At 33.0% G+C, this 16,319-nt stretch overlaps 1 protein-coding gene across 1 annotated transcript; it reads right to left on the bottom strand.

Annotated features, from left to right (window-relative positions):
* Window positions 1-2,579: 2,579 nt before the first annotated feature.
* On the bottom strand, window positions 2,580-16,036 carry LOC149908785 (phospholipase A1 member A-like). The gene is made up of 8 exons (XM_090120357.1): window positions 15,911-16,036; window positions 15,471-15,516; window positions 9,855-10,122; window positions 9,403-9,551; window positions 7,971-8,194; window positions 6,178-6,334; window positions 5,278-5,415; window positions 2,580-3,015 (listed from the first exon to the last, which is right to left on the bottom strand). Exons 1-8 carry the CDS (start codon window positions 15,948-15,950, stop codon window positions 2,991-2,993), a joined length of 1,047 nt encoding a protein of 348 aa, XP_089976483.1. The 5' UTR covers window positions 15,951-16,036; the 3' UTR covers window positions 2,580-2,990.
* Between the last annotated feature and the right edge of the window lie 283 nt (window positions 16,037-16,319).

Genomic DNA, 16,319 nt, shown 5'->3' with positions numbered 1-16,319 from the left:
TATACAGTGGAATCCATTTATAATGACATCGAAGGGAATCGACAAACACGTCATAATAAGCGGACGTCATACAAAGCGTTATGTGAAATGAAATATCTTTTTTATGTAAATATGTATATATTTAAGTATTTTAATACAGAAACATAGTATACTTGCATATGTATACGTAGATATTAAATCAAAATCAAAATTGCATGTAAACAGCAGATTATTATAATAACACATACAAGTGTATTTTTTACTGTAAGCTTACACTGTAATTTTTGTCTGCTTTTGTTTTTTAATTTTATTGTAAAAACAGTCTCTAATACTATTGTGTATAGAAGACATAGCTATGGTCAAATTATCATTTTCAATATTGCTGTGAACGAATCGTGATAATAATTCTGCAGCTTTTAATGCCTCTTCTGCGGTAGGTAATGGTGATTCCTCGACTTCCTCTTCCCCATCACTTTCAAGTTGTTCCTTAGTACTAATGTTCTGTACGATATTTTCATCGGTGGGTTCTTCGGATGTGAGGAGATCGCTATCAATGTCAACATAATCTTCCCACATTTCCGGTGCTGCTAAAGAATCTGAATTCAGGTTTCGTGCCCACAAAGATAAAGAAATGTCATCTTCTTCATCGAATTCATGTTCTGATATTTGAATAGGTAAACCGTTGTGGCTTTCAATGAATCCTGCGTGTTTGAAACAGTTATGAATGGTACTTTGTGACATTTTATTCCAAGCATCATTAACCATCAAAATGGCATCTAGCACTGTTACTTTTGTAGAAGAGTTATTTTCATTAACAGCAGGATAATTAATCGTTTTGAGCACAAGATTCTTCCTAAAATTCGTTTTGAGTGATCGTATTATTCCCTGGTCCATTGGCTGTAGTATTGATGTTGTATTCGCCGGAAGGAAAGCAAGTGTTATAGACTTTAAATCAGTAACATTTGGATGTGCCGGGCAATAATCAACCAGCAATAGAATCTTTTTCTTCTTCTTCACCAAATCACGATCCCAATCACGAAGCCATTTTTCAAAAAGCTCTGACGTCATCCAAGCTTTACGGTTGTTAGCATAATCGACAGGTAATGCTTTGACATATTTAAAACATCTTGGTTTTTTTGACCTTCCAATAATGAGCAATTTCTTCTTCTCTGTGCCACTCATATTCGCTGCTACCATGACAGTTATTCTATCTTTCGACAACTTACCTCCACTACAATTTTCGCCTTTAAATTTTAAAGTTTTATCCGGCATTAATTTGTAGAAAAGTCCAGTTTCATCAGCAATAAATATCTCATCATCAGAAAATTGTCTTCGTAAATTCGGCCACACCGTTATCAACCAGTTTGAATTTTGATCAACAGACGAAGATTCACCGTCAATTTTTCCCGCCACAATGTTATGTCGAACTTTAAAACGACTGATCCAGCTTGCAGAACAATTGAAGTCGAGAATACCAAAACGCGCGGCAAAAGCATTTGCCTTTTCCTGTAGCATAGGACCACTGATGTGTATTCTTTTGTTTCTCATGTTTCTAAGCCACTGAATTAATGCGTGATCAACATTTTCTTGCCGTGATTTTCGAAGCCTCTTCGGTTTCAAAACATTTGAATAGAACGATTGCTTGATGCGGTTCTTGTTTTTAAAAATCATTGAGATTGTCGAATGACCCACCCCAAATTCTTTTGCGAGACATGAGTTAGATTCTCCATTTTCTAATCTGCAGATTATTGCACCTTTCTCCTCAATTGTAAATGCTTTCCGTCGTTGAGATGACATTTTTTCCACAGTAACAAACAAAAAACAATGCGTGACCTTGAATCGTCAATTACTCACTGAGATTCACAACAAAAACAAGCTACGTGCCGAACGTCGTCGAGAATCAACGAACATTACCGAAGGTGTAGAGAATCATGCCGGTCATTATAACCAGACATAATTCATTAAAAATGGGTCATAATAAGCGGCATGTCACTGTAAGGGAAGTCAATATCCGACTTTTTTACAAAGAATTTTTTATGAAAACCAAACTTCGTAGTTAGTGCAATTACGTCATAATAACCGGTTGGTCAATATAGGCGGAGTCATAATAAACGGATTCTACTGTACATTAGATACCAATTTATAGTATTGAGACAACCAAATAACCAAATAAATTTATTAGTTATTAGTTCTAAATTTAATTTGCCGCCATATAATATTTATATTTTAAACAACTTGACATGATTTACAATTTACTTTTGTAATTATAAAATAAAAATGACATTTTTTTTCGCATTATATTATATTCTATAAAGCTTAAGGATACAGAAGAAAAACACATTAAATTTATTAACTATTTATTGTATATTTATACAAGTTTATCGTGTACATTATATACATAGGTATTATTGAATATTATAATTGCACTATTTAGTATTTACCCTTTTTATGTATGTCACAGCCATTATTTTATACATTATACATATTATGTAAGAAAGAATGTTATTTAAATTATATTTGTATGCTAAATATATTTATAGATATATCTATATCAAAGCTAAAACCAACGTTTATGTTACAATTGAAAAGCAAATAAAAGCTTATATAATAACAAACTTTTAAAGAAGTACAGGAATACAATATACTTATCGTTTTTTCATAAAATTTTGCATAAAACAATTTTATTTGGTGTTTACAATAAATACTATATGAAGTAAAAACATACTTCGTTCTTAGTTCGTGTATATTATAAGTTAATTAAAACATCACACTTACAAAATATTGAATTATTATTTTATGTACTTACCTACATATGCATAAATTATTATCATGTTATTACATTCTTTGTTAATTTTATGTAAATATTTTATTAAGTACCTATCTCTTGAGATTTGTACGACAATTTGGATAAGGCTATATAATTAATAAAACATACGTATATATGTTTATGTATTTTAAATTAGTAGATTCTAAATAAATTATGTTCTATTATTAATAATACTAGTATGTCTTCACGTGGCTTCTGTGAAGGGACTTCTGAAAAATAGATTATTTTCTTCGTTACTTTCCTACATTTTAAACAAATAAATATATTTCAATGCCAAAACATATTTTGTTTCTATGTATGAAAAGACAACTGTTTAAACATAATAATGTTAATTGTAAATTCATAATTATATTGTACAAATATCAAGTATTGTTTTTTATTTATTTTAAGTGACTGTAAATATTGGTAAGTAGGTCATTGAATTTCTGTCCAAACTATTTAATCTATGGATTTATTGTGTACATTTTGTATATAATATTAAGGTAACGGCACCAGTCGTGGACAAGCATCCAGTAATGGACAAAATAAATATTAAATTTAAATATTAAGACCAAAATTAACGTTATATAATTTGGCAATACTTGAAATAAAAGTTTGGTTCATAAGCTATCAAAATACGACATTTCATCTTATTCGGCCAAAATGTTTGAAGATGGCAGAACGTTATGTTTAGTTGCTGCGACTCGTTTCGAAGAAATCCGTTTTTACTAAGAAAATCCTTAAGGAAGTGAGGACACAATTTTGGTTATAAGAATTTTTGTATAAATGTCAGCAAAATTTGATATTACTTTTATTTATAGTAGTTAAGTGTACGAAATATTACACGATTTAGTATCATGATAGGTTATGTTGTTTAAATAAAATTCATCAGTGTCCATAACTGGATTTAATTCTATGGATATATCCATTTATGGACATATGTCGAAAATAAACATTTTTTAAAGGTATTAATTACATGCGCTTTTCTGTATTGTCTTTTCTTTCTGATTAATAATATACCTATCACGACCATTTCAAACAAAGGGTTCCAATATTGTACAACAATTGTCCATGACTGGATTTGCTTTGGTTCCAATAATGGACATTGATATTTTTTGTTAAAATTACACTAATGGGTCCAACAACATAATATCTATCTAAACATGAAGAATATATTTTAGAACAATGGGTCATTATGTGCTGTGCGACTCGTTCTCGGCTTCATTCTCTATCACTGCGTAGAGAAGTCGCATACTTATGCGTATTGTTGTACTTGTGTGTTGTGCGCATCTATCATAGAGAGTTCTCTGATGAACTGTTTGGATCGTTGTCTGCTGCTAAATTCCACCACCATATAGCACACACGCTTAAATTTCATCCACACCATCTTGACAACAGTTTAAAAAAAGCTTTTTGCCTCGTGCTACAATTTGGAATCCATATCGATGAACCGATCAGATTAAGGCTGCTGGCGGATTCAGGTTGGCGATTCACTTCACGAGTGTAGCGGAATGCCAGGAAACAGAAAGATATGGCGGAACATCGTGAAGCGGGTAACATCTACCCCCCTAGAGTGATATGACGAAGAAGAAGAAGTCCCAAAATGGATGGAATGGCAGTACTTTTTTTAGTTATATTTTTCATCCCTGACTTATTTAGAAAAAAAACCACATTGGTGTTTCTTAACGGACATAACTCGTATTTAACGATGCATTTGTCCAATTTTTGCCTAGAAAATGGAAATTAAGACTGTTTTAAATATTATAAGTATGCAAAATAATTAATAAGTACTATTTTTTATAAATACATCCCCGATTTATTGTATTCCAATCATCATTTTCAAGATTCTATTGATAACTGTAAGTCTTCTCCAAGTGTAAATAACTGGAGAAACAACATTAGGTACAGTCCATAAATGGGTGTTCATAACTGGATGTTGTCCAAAACTGGGTGTCCATCATTAGATTTTTCACTGTCCAACACTGGTGCAAAAAAGTGGTTTTTTTATTTATAAATAATTTCATTATTTATGCATTGTAATCTTTTTTCTAATATTGGTTACGTTAAACTAACATAGAACTAAAGGTTTAACTAAACAATATCCAATAAAGTTAAAAAACTTACGAGAAATTTGCAAAAAACTTCATTTTTTTCCTTAATCTGTACAAGACTGGTGCCGTTACGTTATGTTATTGAAATACAATGTATGAATTTAGCTTGTTTTGTGATTTTTTTTACCTCTAGAAACACTTTGAAAATATAATAATTTCTGCCAATTTCATATTTTTCTAATAAGAATATACCTACATTACATTCATAATCTATCATTATAACAAACTAGTCTTCGCTCGCGGTTTCGCCCGCGTCGTCTAAATTATATATTATTAAAATCTTCCATTACCCATGCTCTCCATTGGAAAACAAAATAAAAATCTGCGCGAACACACAAACAGACAAATGATAATATGTGACTATAAATATCTAATAATTACCTGATAATAGTCAAAAGATTGTTCAACTGAAATATAGATTGTCTTCGTTTCCTTGTCTGGTTGTTTGGTTCCAATCCTTCCATGCCCATGCCAAATGGAGCCTGAGCATTTGTGGATAAGAAGTAATTTCCTCTAGCCCTGAAAATTATTTTTTAAATTAAAGGGTTAATTTAACATAAGCTTAAATTAACCCTTCAAATCTAGAAAAAAGTTGCCGCAAGGAATTGCAGGAAAAGGACCACTAGAATACCTAGTAGTTACCTATAAGAATGAAATGAGAGTGTGCAAATGTGTCAATTGGCAAGTAGCATACTTTATGCATTATAGGATGGTAGATAATAGATAGAACTACCTAAAAACATTTAGTTGGCTAGCTACAATCAAAAGAAATAACATATTATAAGGTCATTAAATGTCTGGATTGTTATATTTTCATGAACCTTCAGGTTCTAAAAAGCTTGGGTAGTCCACACTCCACATATAATTTTTACCTACCTGTATTTAATACTAAGAATTAAAACGTAAATGCGTGAGGCATGATAAATCAAAGAATGCTTTTTTGCGATGCATATTTCATTTCAACAATGAAAGAACGTGAAGCGAATTTTTAATCAATCATAAATATTACACATGTTGTTTTACTGTAAAAATGCAGTGGAAAAATATGGTGTGACAGGAATTTCAATGATAACCCAGTGACTAATTGGCGTAGAAGATTGTATAAATTAATTTCAAGGGTATATTTTATTGAAATGTATGGGGCAATCATTTATTTATCTTGAACTTAACTTGTAAAAAAAAATACTCTTCAAAATTTCATGTAAAAATAGTTTCTAATTTTTAAATTACATATATACTTTTCAATCCTACGACAATTATTTAGCAATATTTATATCCTACCGTATATTGACCAGATCGCCCAAATAAATGGTGTCATTGGCTGGATCGTCTAAAGCGATCCATTCGCCGTAAGATCCTGCAGCGGCTGCAGGGAAAGCGGTACCATTTGCTAGAGACTCCACTACGTATAATACAGCGCGGTTGTGGCTGCAGAGATCTGTGAAATGTAGCTTTATTTTAGACTAGGTTTCCGCCCGCGGTTTCGACCGCGCAGTCAAAGAAAAACCCGCATAGTTCCCGTTCCCGTGGGATTTCCGGGATTGCGTAAAAAGTAGCCTATGTCCTTTCTCGGGTATCAAAATATCTCCATACCAAATTTCATGAAAATTGGTTTAGTAGTTAAGGCGTGATTGAGTAACAGACAGACAGAGTTACTTTTGCATTTATAATATTAGTACGGATTTCTGTATGTGAAACATAATACAGAAAAAAGGACAATGTACCCTAAAGCATTTGAATGCTATGAGGTACTTTTCCACCAGAGATTTGCTATGCTACGTTGCTGTGGATGCGTTTGGTATCCACCAATCATATTAAATATTCATTGATGCATGTTATATTGATTTTTCTTCCCGAATTTAATAGAAATTAAGCTGATTATTAACCCTTGGGTGTCCTGGAGTGCATTATAATTTATACATTTTACTACAAATTATTTTTCGCTCAATAGGACCAATCCTATTTTGTTGTATACCTATAGATATCTTATACATAATAGCAATTTATTGGGCAATGGCCACATTGTAACTTACAGGTACTCAATCCGTATGGAGATATATTTTGTCACGAACTGGGTCGCTGTTCGGGGTTACCACATTACAGAATTTCAAAGGGAATAATTATTTTTTGTAACTTACGTTCCCATTAATGTAGTTAAATAATTTTCGACATTATGTCTGTTTTTACATTTAAATATTACATCGGGTACATGTAGAAATATACATACATGATATATGATAGTAATGGCAGGAATAACATAAAGTAAGTAATATCTAAGGATACCTCAGAGTCGTACTAATACAGTTATTGCTTCATGTGGTTTCGATTTCATAGCAATATTGCTTGTGGTTTTATTTGTGTTCAATCTCGTCCCATATCACGATCTCTAAGTTAACTCAATGGGCGATATATTGTGTATTGAATATTCTGTTCAAATATTTGAAAAACTACAAGTCCCTTTGAGCTTAGTACACACCTGTATAAATTGTTCCATACTGTTCGATGTCCTATATCACCATAAGGGTGCATATCCACCAGAGCTGTGTTAACCGAGGCGTATTAAATAAAGCGACAGGACTGGTTCTTTAAAAATACACCCTCGCAACGCATCTTCGTACATTTCTGGTGGATAAACACCCTAAACATTACAATCCATACTAATATTATAAATGCGAAAGTAACTCTGTCTGTCTGTCTGTTACTCAATCACGCCTTAACTACTGAACCAATTTGCATGAAATTTGGTATAGAGATATTTTGATACCCGAGAAAGGGCATAGGCTACTTTTTATCCCGGGAATATGACGCAATCCCGGAAATCCCACGGGAACGGGAACTATGCGGGTTATTCTTAGAATGCGCGGGCGAAGCCGCGGGCGGACCCTTGTATCACCATAAGGGTGCTTATCCACCAGAGCTGTGCTAACGGAGACCAATAAAATAAAGCGACAGGAATGGTTCTTCAAAAACACATCCCTCGCAACGCATCTTCGTACATTTCTGGTGGAAAACACCCTAAACATTACAATGGACAATATACGTATCAAAAGTCAAAACGTCAATAGAATACTAACCATCCCAACTAAACATCTCTTGTTTCCCAACCGGGCAGCCCGGCTGCATACCATCCGATGAATAATTCGGCCAAATATCCACACTTCCTGTTGACTTCGTACTGCCATAGTTGCCAGGATTAGTATGGACAATGTCAACGAATTTGGCGCAAGAACGATCCAAACCACTTTGTATCGAAAACAAGCCTTCGAACAAGGCCCTCGCTGGATCCAATCCTGTAATTCTAATGCATTTCGTCATTAGAATGTCGGATATTAAATTAAATAAAACATAAATTGCAATTATTACAAATTGCATACTAAAAAACGTTAAACGCATTTAAATCAAAAATTCAATGTTAATTGCAGTTATTGCAAATTGCATAGCAAAACATAAATATTGCACTATTTCCAAAATTTTCCATTCGTTTAAACGTTTAGAGCTGAACAAATTTCAATGCATTTTAAAATTACATACCTTAACTAATTTTATTGTGATCGTTATCATACTTACGAATTCTAAAAATTTACGTAAACAAACTATGTACAAGACTAGGGTTCCTACATTAACCTTGAACGATTAAAAAATAGCATGAACACGTAGAGCTCTGTATATTAATACGTGAAGCAAAAAACTTGTAGGTATCTACCTGTTTTGGAAAAATACGCGGACGGAGAAGAATGAAATTGGGCAAATCTTGTTATAGAGAAGGAATGCAAAATGTTTTAAATATTCCGAAAATTAAAGTTATCACGTTTATAGTTAAGTAGTTACTTGAACCTATTTAGTTGTTGTTATTATTAAAAATTAAAAACCGGCCAAGTGCGAGTCGGGCTCGCGCACAAATGGTTCCGTAGCAGCAAATATAATAAATTACAGTTAAATCAACCTATCTCAAAAACTATAAGAGATACTTTGATCAAACCAAAAATCGTTGAAAGAGTTAATTAGCATGCATCACCTCTATTTTTTTTAGAATTTTATACCCCGTAGTTATAAAAATAGAGGGGGGGGGACATACTTTTTACGACTTTGAGAGCTGATATCTCAAAAACCGTTCACTTTAAGAAAAATGTTTTTTAGAAAACTTTATATCATTTTAAAAGACCTTTCCATTGATACCCCACACGGGTATGTACATCGAAAAAAAAAATTTCATCCCTCAGTTACATGTATGGGGGGCCCCACCCCCAATTCTTTTTTTTACTATTTAGTGTCATATTTTTGTAGCGGTTCATACAACACATATTCCCATCAAATTTCATCACTGTAGTACTTATAGTTTCCGAGTAAATCGGCTGTGACAGACGGACAGACGGACAGACGGACAGACGGACATGACGAAACTATAAGGGTTCCGTTTTTGCCATTTTGGCTACGGAACCCTAATTAATACAATACATTGATAATTACATATTAATCTAAGCTAATAAAATAACGATATCAATTTACCTGGGTATCGTAATGCCCTGTTCTCGGCTCCACCTTCCCGTGTAGCCCATGAGATGTGCTCCTAAAGAGTGTCCTATAAGATGTAGCTTATCTGTCTGGAATCCTGCCTGATCGAGTTTCTGCAACGCTGCTCCTAACTCTTGACCTACCTAGAAATTTCATACATGTAGCTTTGATTTTTATTAAATTAACTGGTAGTAAAAAGCATTGGTCCATTTATAGTGGATTATTTTCATAAATAAACTAAAACCTAGTAGATTGATAGGTGTTTCGAAAGTACCTAGATAGAAGGTCAATAGACAAAAATAGCTTGCATATGTATTAGGTATATGATGTAATCCCCATAAAATTCAAAACATTCGAGTCGGTAATTAATTTTGAACGGCATTTTTCAAAAATTGGTTCTATCAAGTTTTTTAAATCGAATCCTGTAATTTTCCACTAACACTTACCCGTTTACAATTAGGCAAAGCGAACATCGCATAGCTCAAGGATATTCCCAGAATTCCGCTTTTTGCTTCTTCTTCCCAATCAAGTAACAAAACGTTCCTTTTCTTAGTGGCTATGTAACCATTTATCATAGCAGTGGTCGCTGGACCATCAGTTTTCCCTCTATAACCAAATGTATAGAGGACTGTAGGGAGGCTATGGTCCAAACATGACGAGCTCAATAGTGGTGTAGGGTCATCCAAAGAGAATGAAGTGAAATTACTCATGGACCTGTAAAGAATTACGAGTTACAAGATTTGCAAAATTCGCGTTTAACGAAATAATTTGTACGTTATTACGGCGTTCGTGGGATTGCTTGCATTGCAAAATCTTACTACGACTAGTGAGAATTATTTTTGCATTAGTTACTTGAATGTATCATGTATATTATGAACTAAGTACCTATTTTGTTATGTAGTCCCTACATGAATATATAGGTCATTAGATATGCAGTATTCGTGTATAAGGATGGAGAAATTTTACAAAGCTGGTTGTCCTTTCTATGTTTTTTTGCTCCAAATTACTTCATAACTGTAATGCAAGTTACAGTTAAGACGGAAACTAAATGTGAAATAGGATGTTGCATTTCATGAACTCCATTACATGTAATACAATGCAATTTCAATGATATTTTATGTTGTAAACGGTCTCATTAGTTTCGGCTATAAAATTTTTCTAAATAGGTACCTAGTTAAGTATAATAAAATCATAGATTTAATAAAATTTCACCTAACATATAAAATTATTCAATTATTGTGCTGCGGTGTTTGTAACCAACTCGTCCGAAACGACTGCACCGTTTTTTAGGAATTTTTAAAGTGAAACTTTTATTACATCGTCTCAAACTTTTTGGTCTGTGTAGCGCATGTCGCGTGTATCGCGGCTGCCGAGTAGGTATACCTACTCGGCAGCCGCGATACACGCGACCGTCACGCGACATGCGCTACACAAAGCAGTGTTCGGAACCGTTCGAACAGTTTCACTTTTACCGTGGTTTCATAAAACCAACAACATTTTTTGTATTTGGTAGGTCGGCCATCATCTATTTTTCATACTCATTATGGGCCCTCTTCACAATGGGCAGCGTTGGGCGGGTAGAGACAATCACGATAGTTTAGGAAGGAATAAATGATCGGCCGTCATTGTAATTTTTTTCATAATCGACGATCATTTGTTGAGCCAACGCTATGCGCATTGTGAAGAGGGCTCATCTATACTAATATTATAAAGCTGAAGAGCTTGTTTGTTTGAACGCGCTAAGCTCAGGTCTAAAACTACTGGTCCGATTTGAAAAATTCTTTCAGTGCGATAGCTCATTTATCTAGGAAGGCTATAGGCTATGTTTCATTACGCTAAGACCAACAGGAGAGGAGCCATGCGGGTGAAACCGCGAAGCGCAGCTAGGAAGTGATAAGGTGGAACAACTTTTGCCGGGACAGGATAATATTCATGCATGAATTACAGGAATTTTTCCATAGTTACTGAAAACGATAATTAATATAATGTACAGTTTTATTTGAATTTAATGCCGTAAATATGTTTAACCTTCACGAGGAAATGTACATTAGATATTATTTACATTAGGATAAAAACTATGATAAAATAAAAATTTAAGGTATATTTGTCGTTTTTGCCTTACCTTTCAAGATAAAACACAGATAAATATCGAAAAAAAAATTGGCTGCGGCGTTTGAAAAGGCTGTTTTTAAATTAAGCATAATATAAAAGTGTAATTACAATTTTTTTCATAAAGATTTTATAATCATGTTTAAAAAAACAAAGGCGCAATACTGTTCAGTCCAACAAGCAACCTACTTTAATAAATTATGTAGGAATTGCTATTGTTTTCCGAAATAGGTTATGACCTGAAATAATCTTAATGAAGCCGATATTTAATTTATGCAATTATTGGATAATAATTATTGTGTTCCGATTTTTACGTAATTTTTTTTACAGAATAATTATCATAGAACTTATTTCTCAGGAATAAAAAAAAAGTTCTTTTTAATTTAATTTTGGATTGTGGTTTTACTACTTTATTTTTATGACTTGAATGTTGATTGGATAACATTACAAACTTTATACCTATTACTCTTTATATTTATATTAAACTAGCGGTCCGCCCCGGCTTCGCCCGTGGTACATGTTTACGTTTTCTCTACATAAAAACCATCCTCGTACTTCAAGGAATATAATAAAAAAAGAATTATCGAAATCGGTTCAGCCGTTCTCGAGTTATGCGCTTACCAACACATTTTGCGATTCATTTTTATATATAAGAAGATTGTTACGTACTAAATATACATTATTGTAGTATGTAGGTAGGTACTTAACAAGTAATAACTATCTCAAATTGATCGAGTAGTTTTTTGTTAAATCGTAGCAAACAAACTAACATGTTTCATATCAGAGTTCGACCGAGCTAACGGGCTCATCAAACCAATGGATCCTTAACTAGTTCAAGGATGCACCTAATATTATCATTAAGGTCAAAGTCATCACTATCTTTGGAACAGCTGATGTCCCATCGAGGAAAACTGTAAGTATTGTTTTGATAACATTGAAAGTTCTACATTTGCCTGCGGGTTGATGTAATTGGTTCACAATCTAGAGCGTTGGCCCAACAAATGATTGTCGATGTTTGCCGCCATACGGCGATCATGGACATTTAAGGCCCTCTACACTATCGTGATTGCCTCTACTCGTCCAATGCTGTGAAGTGTGAAGAGGGCCCATTACGCCATTATCGGAATCGTTTCCGCAAAATAACCAATCTTTTATGATGTTTTATGCGGAATTTCCGCAAACTTGTTTTGTTTTTGTCGCTCGATGGTGAATTTTCAGTTACATGTAGTTTATTAACAAATTATCCACCTACCTACTTTTTGTCGGTAAAGAAAAGATTAGGTAAGTATTAGATGAAATTTAACATGCTGATTTAATCTCTTAGGACACGTTGTTGCTATACCTAAGCTTTTTAATCGACGTATAATCGGCACATATAAACCACGGATGTTTCTTAAGTCTATCGTAGTTTTTTTATTATTACAGACATGTTTTTCAAGGTGAGAGAGAAAATACTCCAGTATGGAATAAGTATACCTATTGCCTTCCTATCGAAGTTTTTGAAGAAGCTGCCGTTGCATCTACGTATATTATAGGTATCGCCGCGCATATTGGGTAATCTTTTTTCAAATTAATCTTACAAATTAAATTTTTATTCATTCTTCGTAGAGATGCGATACAGAATTCTGCAATTTTAATTTATTATTAATTATTTATTTGTAGGATATTGCAAATTATTTATGGATTATAAAGATGTCTGTTCAAGGTTGTTTATATTAATTTATGGATTTGTGTATTTTTGAATATGATTTGTTTCTTATTTCGAAATCTTATAATAAATGCAAATTCAGTAGAAATATTAAATCCTACTCATTAATTTTTTATGTCACAAACTCAAAAAAGTTTTCCATTAACTTTATTAAATTTTTAATATTTCTAAGAATCCATTCTTTTTCGAAAAAAAAATAGTGTCAAGGAAGAAGAGAGGCTTACCAACTATCAAGTCAATATGCAAGTCGCATGCATGACAAAAAAAAAACATTATATCTGGATACTAGTTAATTACCTACTCTACGATACCTACCACATTAGACTTTATCAAATCTCGAAACACTGTCTTTAAATATCGAAAATCTTCTGAATTATAAAAGGCCTTCAGGATTATGCTCCTATACGTTGAAATTTGAAAATGTCTAATTGAATTTTTACTTAAATTCCCTAAAAAGCTTGATCTAAGCTAAATAATGAATAGGTATAGATTCTTCTTACACTATTAGAATTTCAAATCAGGCTTAAGCAAGGGGGCGTTATGTATAATCTGAATGACGGCTCTATGACATTGCAATGAAATTATTATTAAATAATAACAATTGACTATTGACTAACCAAGACGTTATTTTATCCTAGGTTATAATATATGCGTGAGATTTGAAGTTCATTATCGAGACCCCCTTATTTTGTCATGTAACCGTAAATTTTTAAATAGTCTGCAATGCCGCGGATGCCGACTCTTTTGATTACGGGTGTCCAAAAAAATGAAGGAGGTTCCATGTTCGTCTGTATGTATTTTTTGTGTAAGTATGTTAATCAGTTAGTAGTCAGTGGCTTGAACGTTGTAATACACAGTGAAGATTTGAATAACTTTGTCGGTTGGATACAAAAAAAAAGATAAAAAAAAATGGGTTTTAACAAAATAATACTAAGTATACAGGGTGTCCCACTGTTGGTATACTAAGCTCAAAGGAGGTTATAGTTTTGCATACGCTGAGTACGTAAAAAATAATTAAAAAATTCCAGACGCATTTTTTTTCAAATAGATGAATTCTTAAAACAAGCGAGCCGCCCAACTTTGCCACCAGCACGTGAGCTATCGTTTAAGATTATGTTTTCATAGATAAAATGCTCATATTAGAGAAGCGGTATATGTCCGATGCCGGCTGCGCGAAGCTAGAGAAGAAAACATGGATTTTCAGGAAAAATTTAGCAAAAAATTTTGGACGTAATTTTTTTTAAAAGTATTTTTTACGTGATCAGTGTATGCAAAACTACAAGTTCCTTCGCGCTTAGTATACCAATAGCGGGACACCCTGTATATACAGGGTGCCCGGTGCTGTGTTACTAACATGAGATATGCAAGCAGCTTGAAGCAATCATACATTAAAAGGATTATTGAGTACAAGTAGTAAGTGGCCACTTTGAAATTTTATTTCAAATATCTGGAAACTGAGGGACTTTTACTCAACACAAAATATATTTCTCTGAACCGCCACAACATCCTCTATCTCCGCATTTACCGGGTTACCTTTTCATTGCGGCACATCCTGTATGTGTATATCGCTATTATTATTTATCTCATAAATAAACGTTGTGGATCAATAACTTGTTTATATCTACGACTTGTAAAATGGGACCTATCTAAGAATTTCGCACGGTAACCAATGTACCAATGCAATGATAACCAAATTAATACCTAATAATTAAGGACTAGTATCTTAAACGATACCAGTAGTCGCTCTCGATTGCTTCAAGAATTTGAAGCAATCCCAAAAATTACCAAAGAGTCAGCCGAAAGAGGTGTGTTACATAATGCAGGTAAGCGTAGGTATGGCGTCTAAAAAATCCGATAATGTTTATGAATATATGCTATTAACTAATATAGTGAAAATATTACATAAACTGTAGCTTGCTGGGTTCATAGTGTCTTACCTAGATACACGTAACATCTGAAAGTGTTTTATTTTTTAAAGGCTATGTATTGGATAGTCTGTAAACCGCCAACTTTAATTTTGTTTTTTTTTCTTGTTTATCTTGATAGATGACTTGATTTGGTTGTAAATGCTAATTCTTTAGTCTTGATAATATCGTAATAATTGTATCTATTATTCCAAATTATTCTGAAGTCTGTAAATTTGGTATTACCAATAGCTGTTGTGTTCAAAATACTAGGTAATTACTTTCACTTTGAAAAATAAACAACTCAGAAAATATGTAAACTGAGTATTCAAAGAACTCACCCTTGATAACATCGTATGGATGCCGCGTCGATGAAATCGAGAAGTGCTGAAAATATATTGTTTTCTCACTAGTTATATGATTCCTTAAATTTGATTTTATTTTAATATTAATAAGAAATAAACACAAAATAGAAAGTAACTTGACGTGTGTAGGTAAATTGGATTAGGTATGTTCCATTCACAGTCTTAATTAAATTCACGTAGATAATAACGTAACACCAAAGATGTGCAAAATTTAATAATTTTAAATATTAATTAGACCAGCAAAATTAATTTAAACGAATTCATAAGTTTACAAGTTCTTTTTATTAAAAACGAGCAAGAACAGAATATTATTATAAAGTTAAAGATGTTTTAAATTAACAATACATGACAATTAAAAACAAAATTCCCGTAAAAAAAAAGAGACATTTTTTTTTAATTTCGAATTTGATACTGACCGGCAAGGAACACGAGCGTCCACGTTTTTCGTGTGCACATTTTTTTTAATAAACGCTTCTCGGCACGCGCGGTACGCAACACTGACAATCGAATGATAATACAATCACGGGCTATTTCGATACTAGTGTTCTTAACTTGACGCAGTGCATACTAAGTTTTTTTATACTAAGCGTAACGCATTTTAATTCTTTTTCTACTTGCGATAATTTCGGGCGATGTTGGTATTATCTGGTGAATCCTTGGAAGATATTACATATTTGTCCTCTAAACAAATCTACGTTTAATCTAAACGATTCCTGTAGCAATATATTTTAAACTGAATTTATTTGGCAATTTAAACTTAATGCACTACTGTAGTCTGTAGAAATAATATGTGTATTTATTAGATCGTTTTTTTTTGTTGCATAG

This window comes from Colias eurytheme, chromosome 4 (assembly GCF_061535395.1).
Source record: "Colias eurytheme isolate Ceu_HAF_F1 chromosome 4, ilColEury1 Martin Lab GWU primary, whole genome shotgun sequence".
Classification (NCBI taxonomy): Eukaryota; Metazoa; Arthropoda; class Insecta; order Lepidoptera; family Pieridae; genus Colias; species Colias eurytheme.
This window is presented reverse-complemented; position numbering and strand designations above follow the sequence as displayed.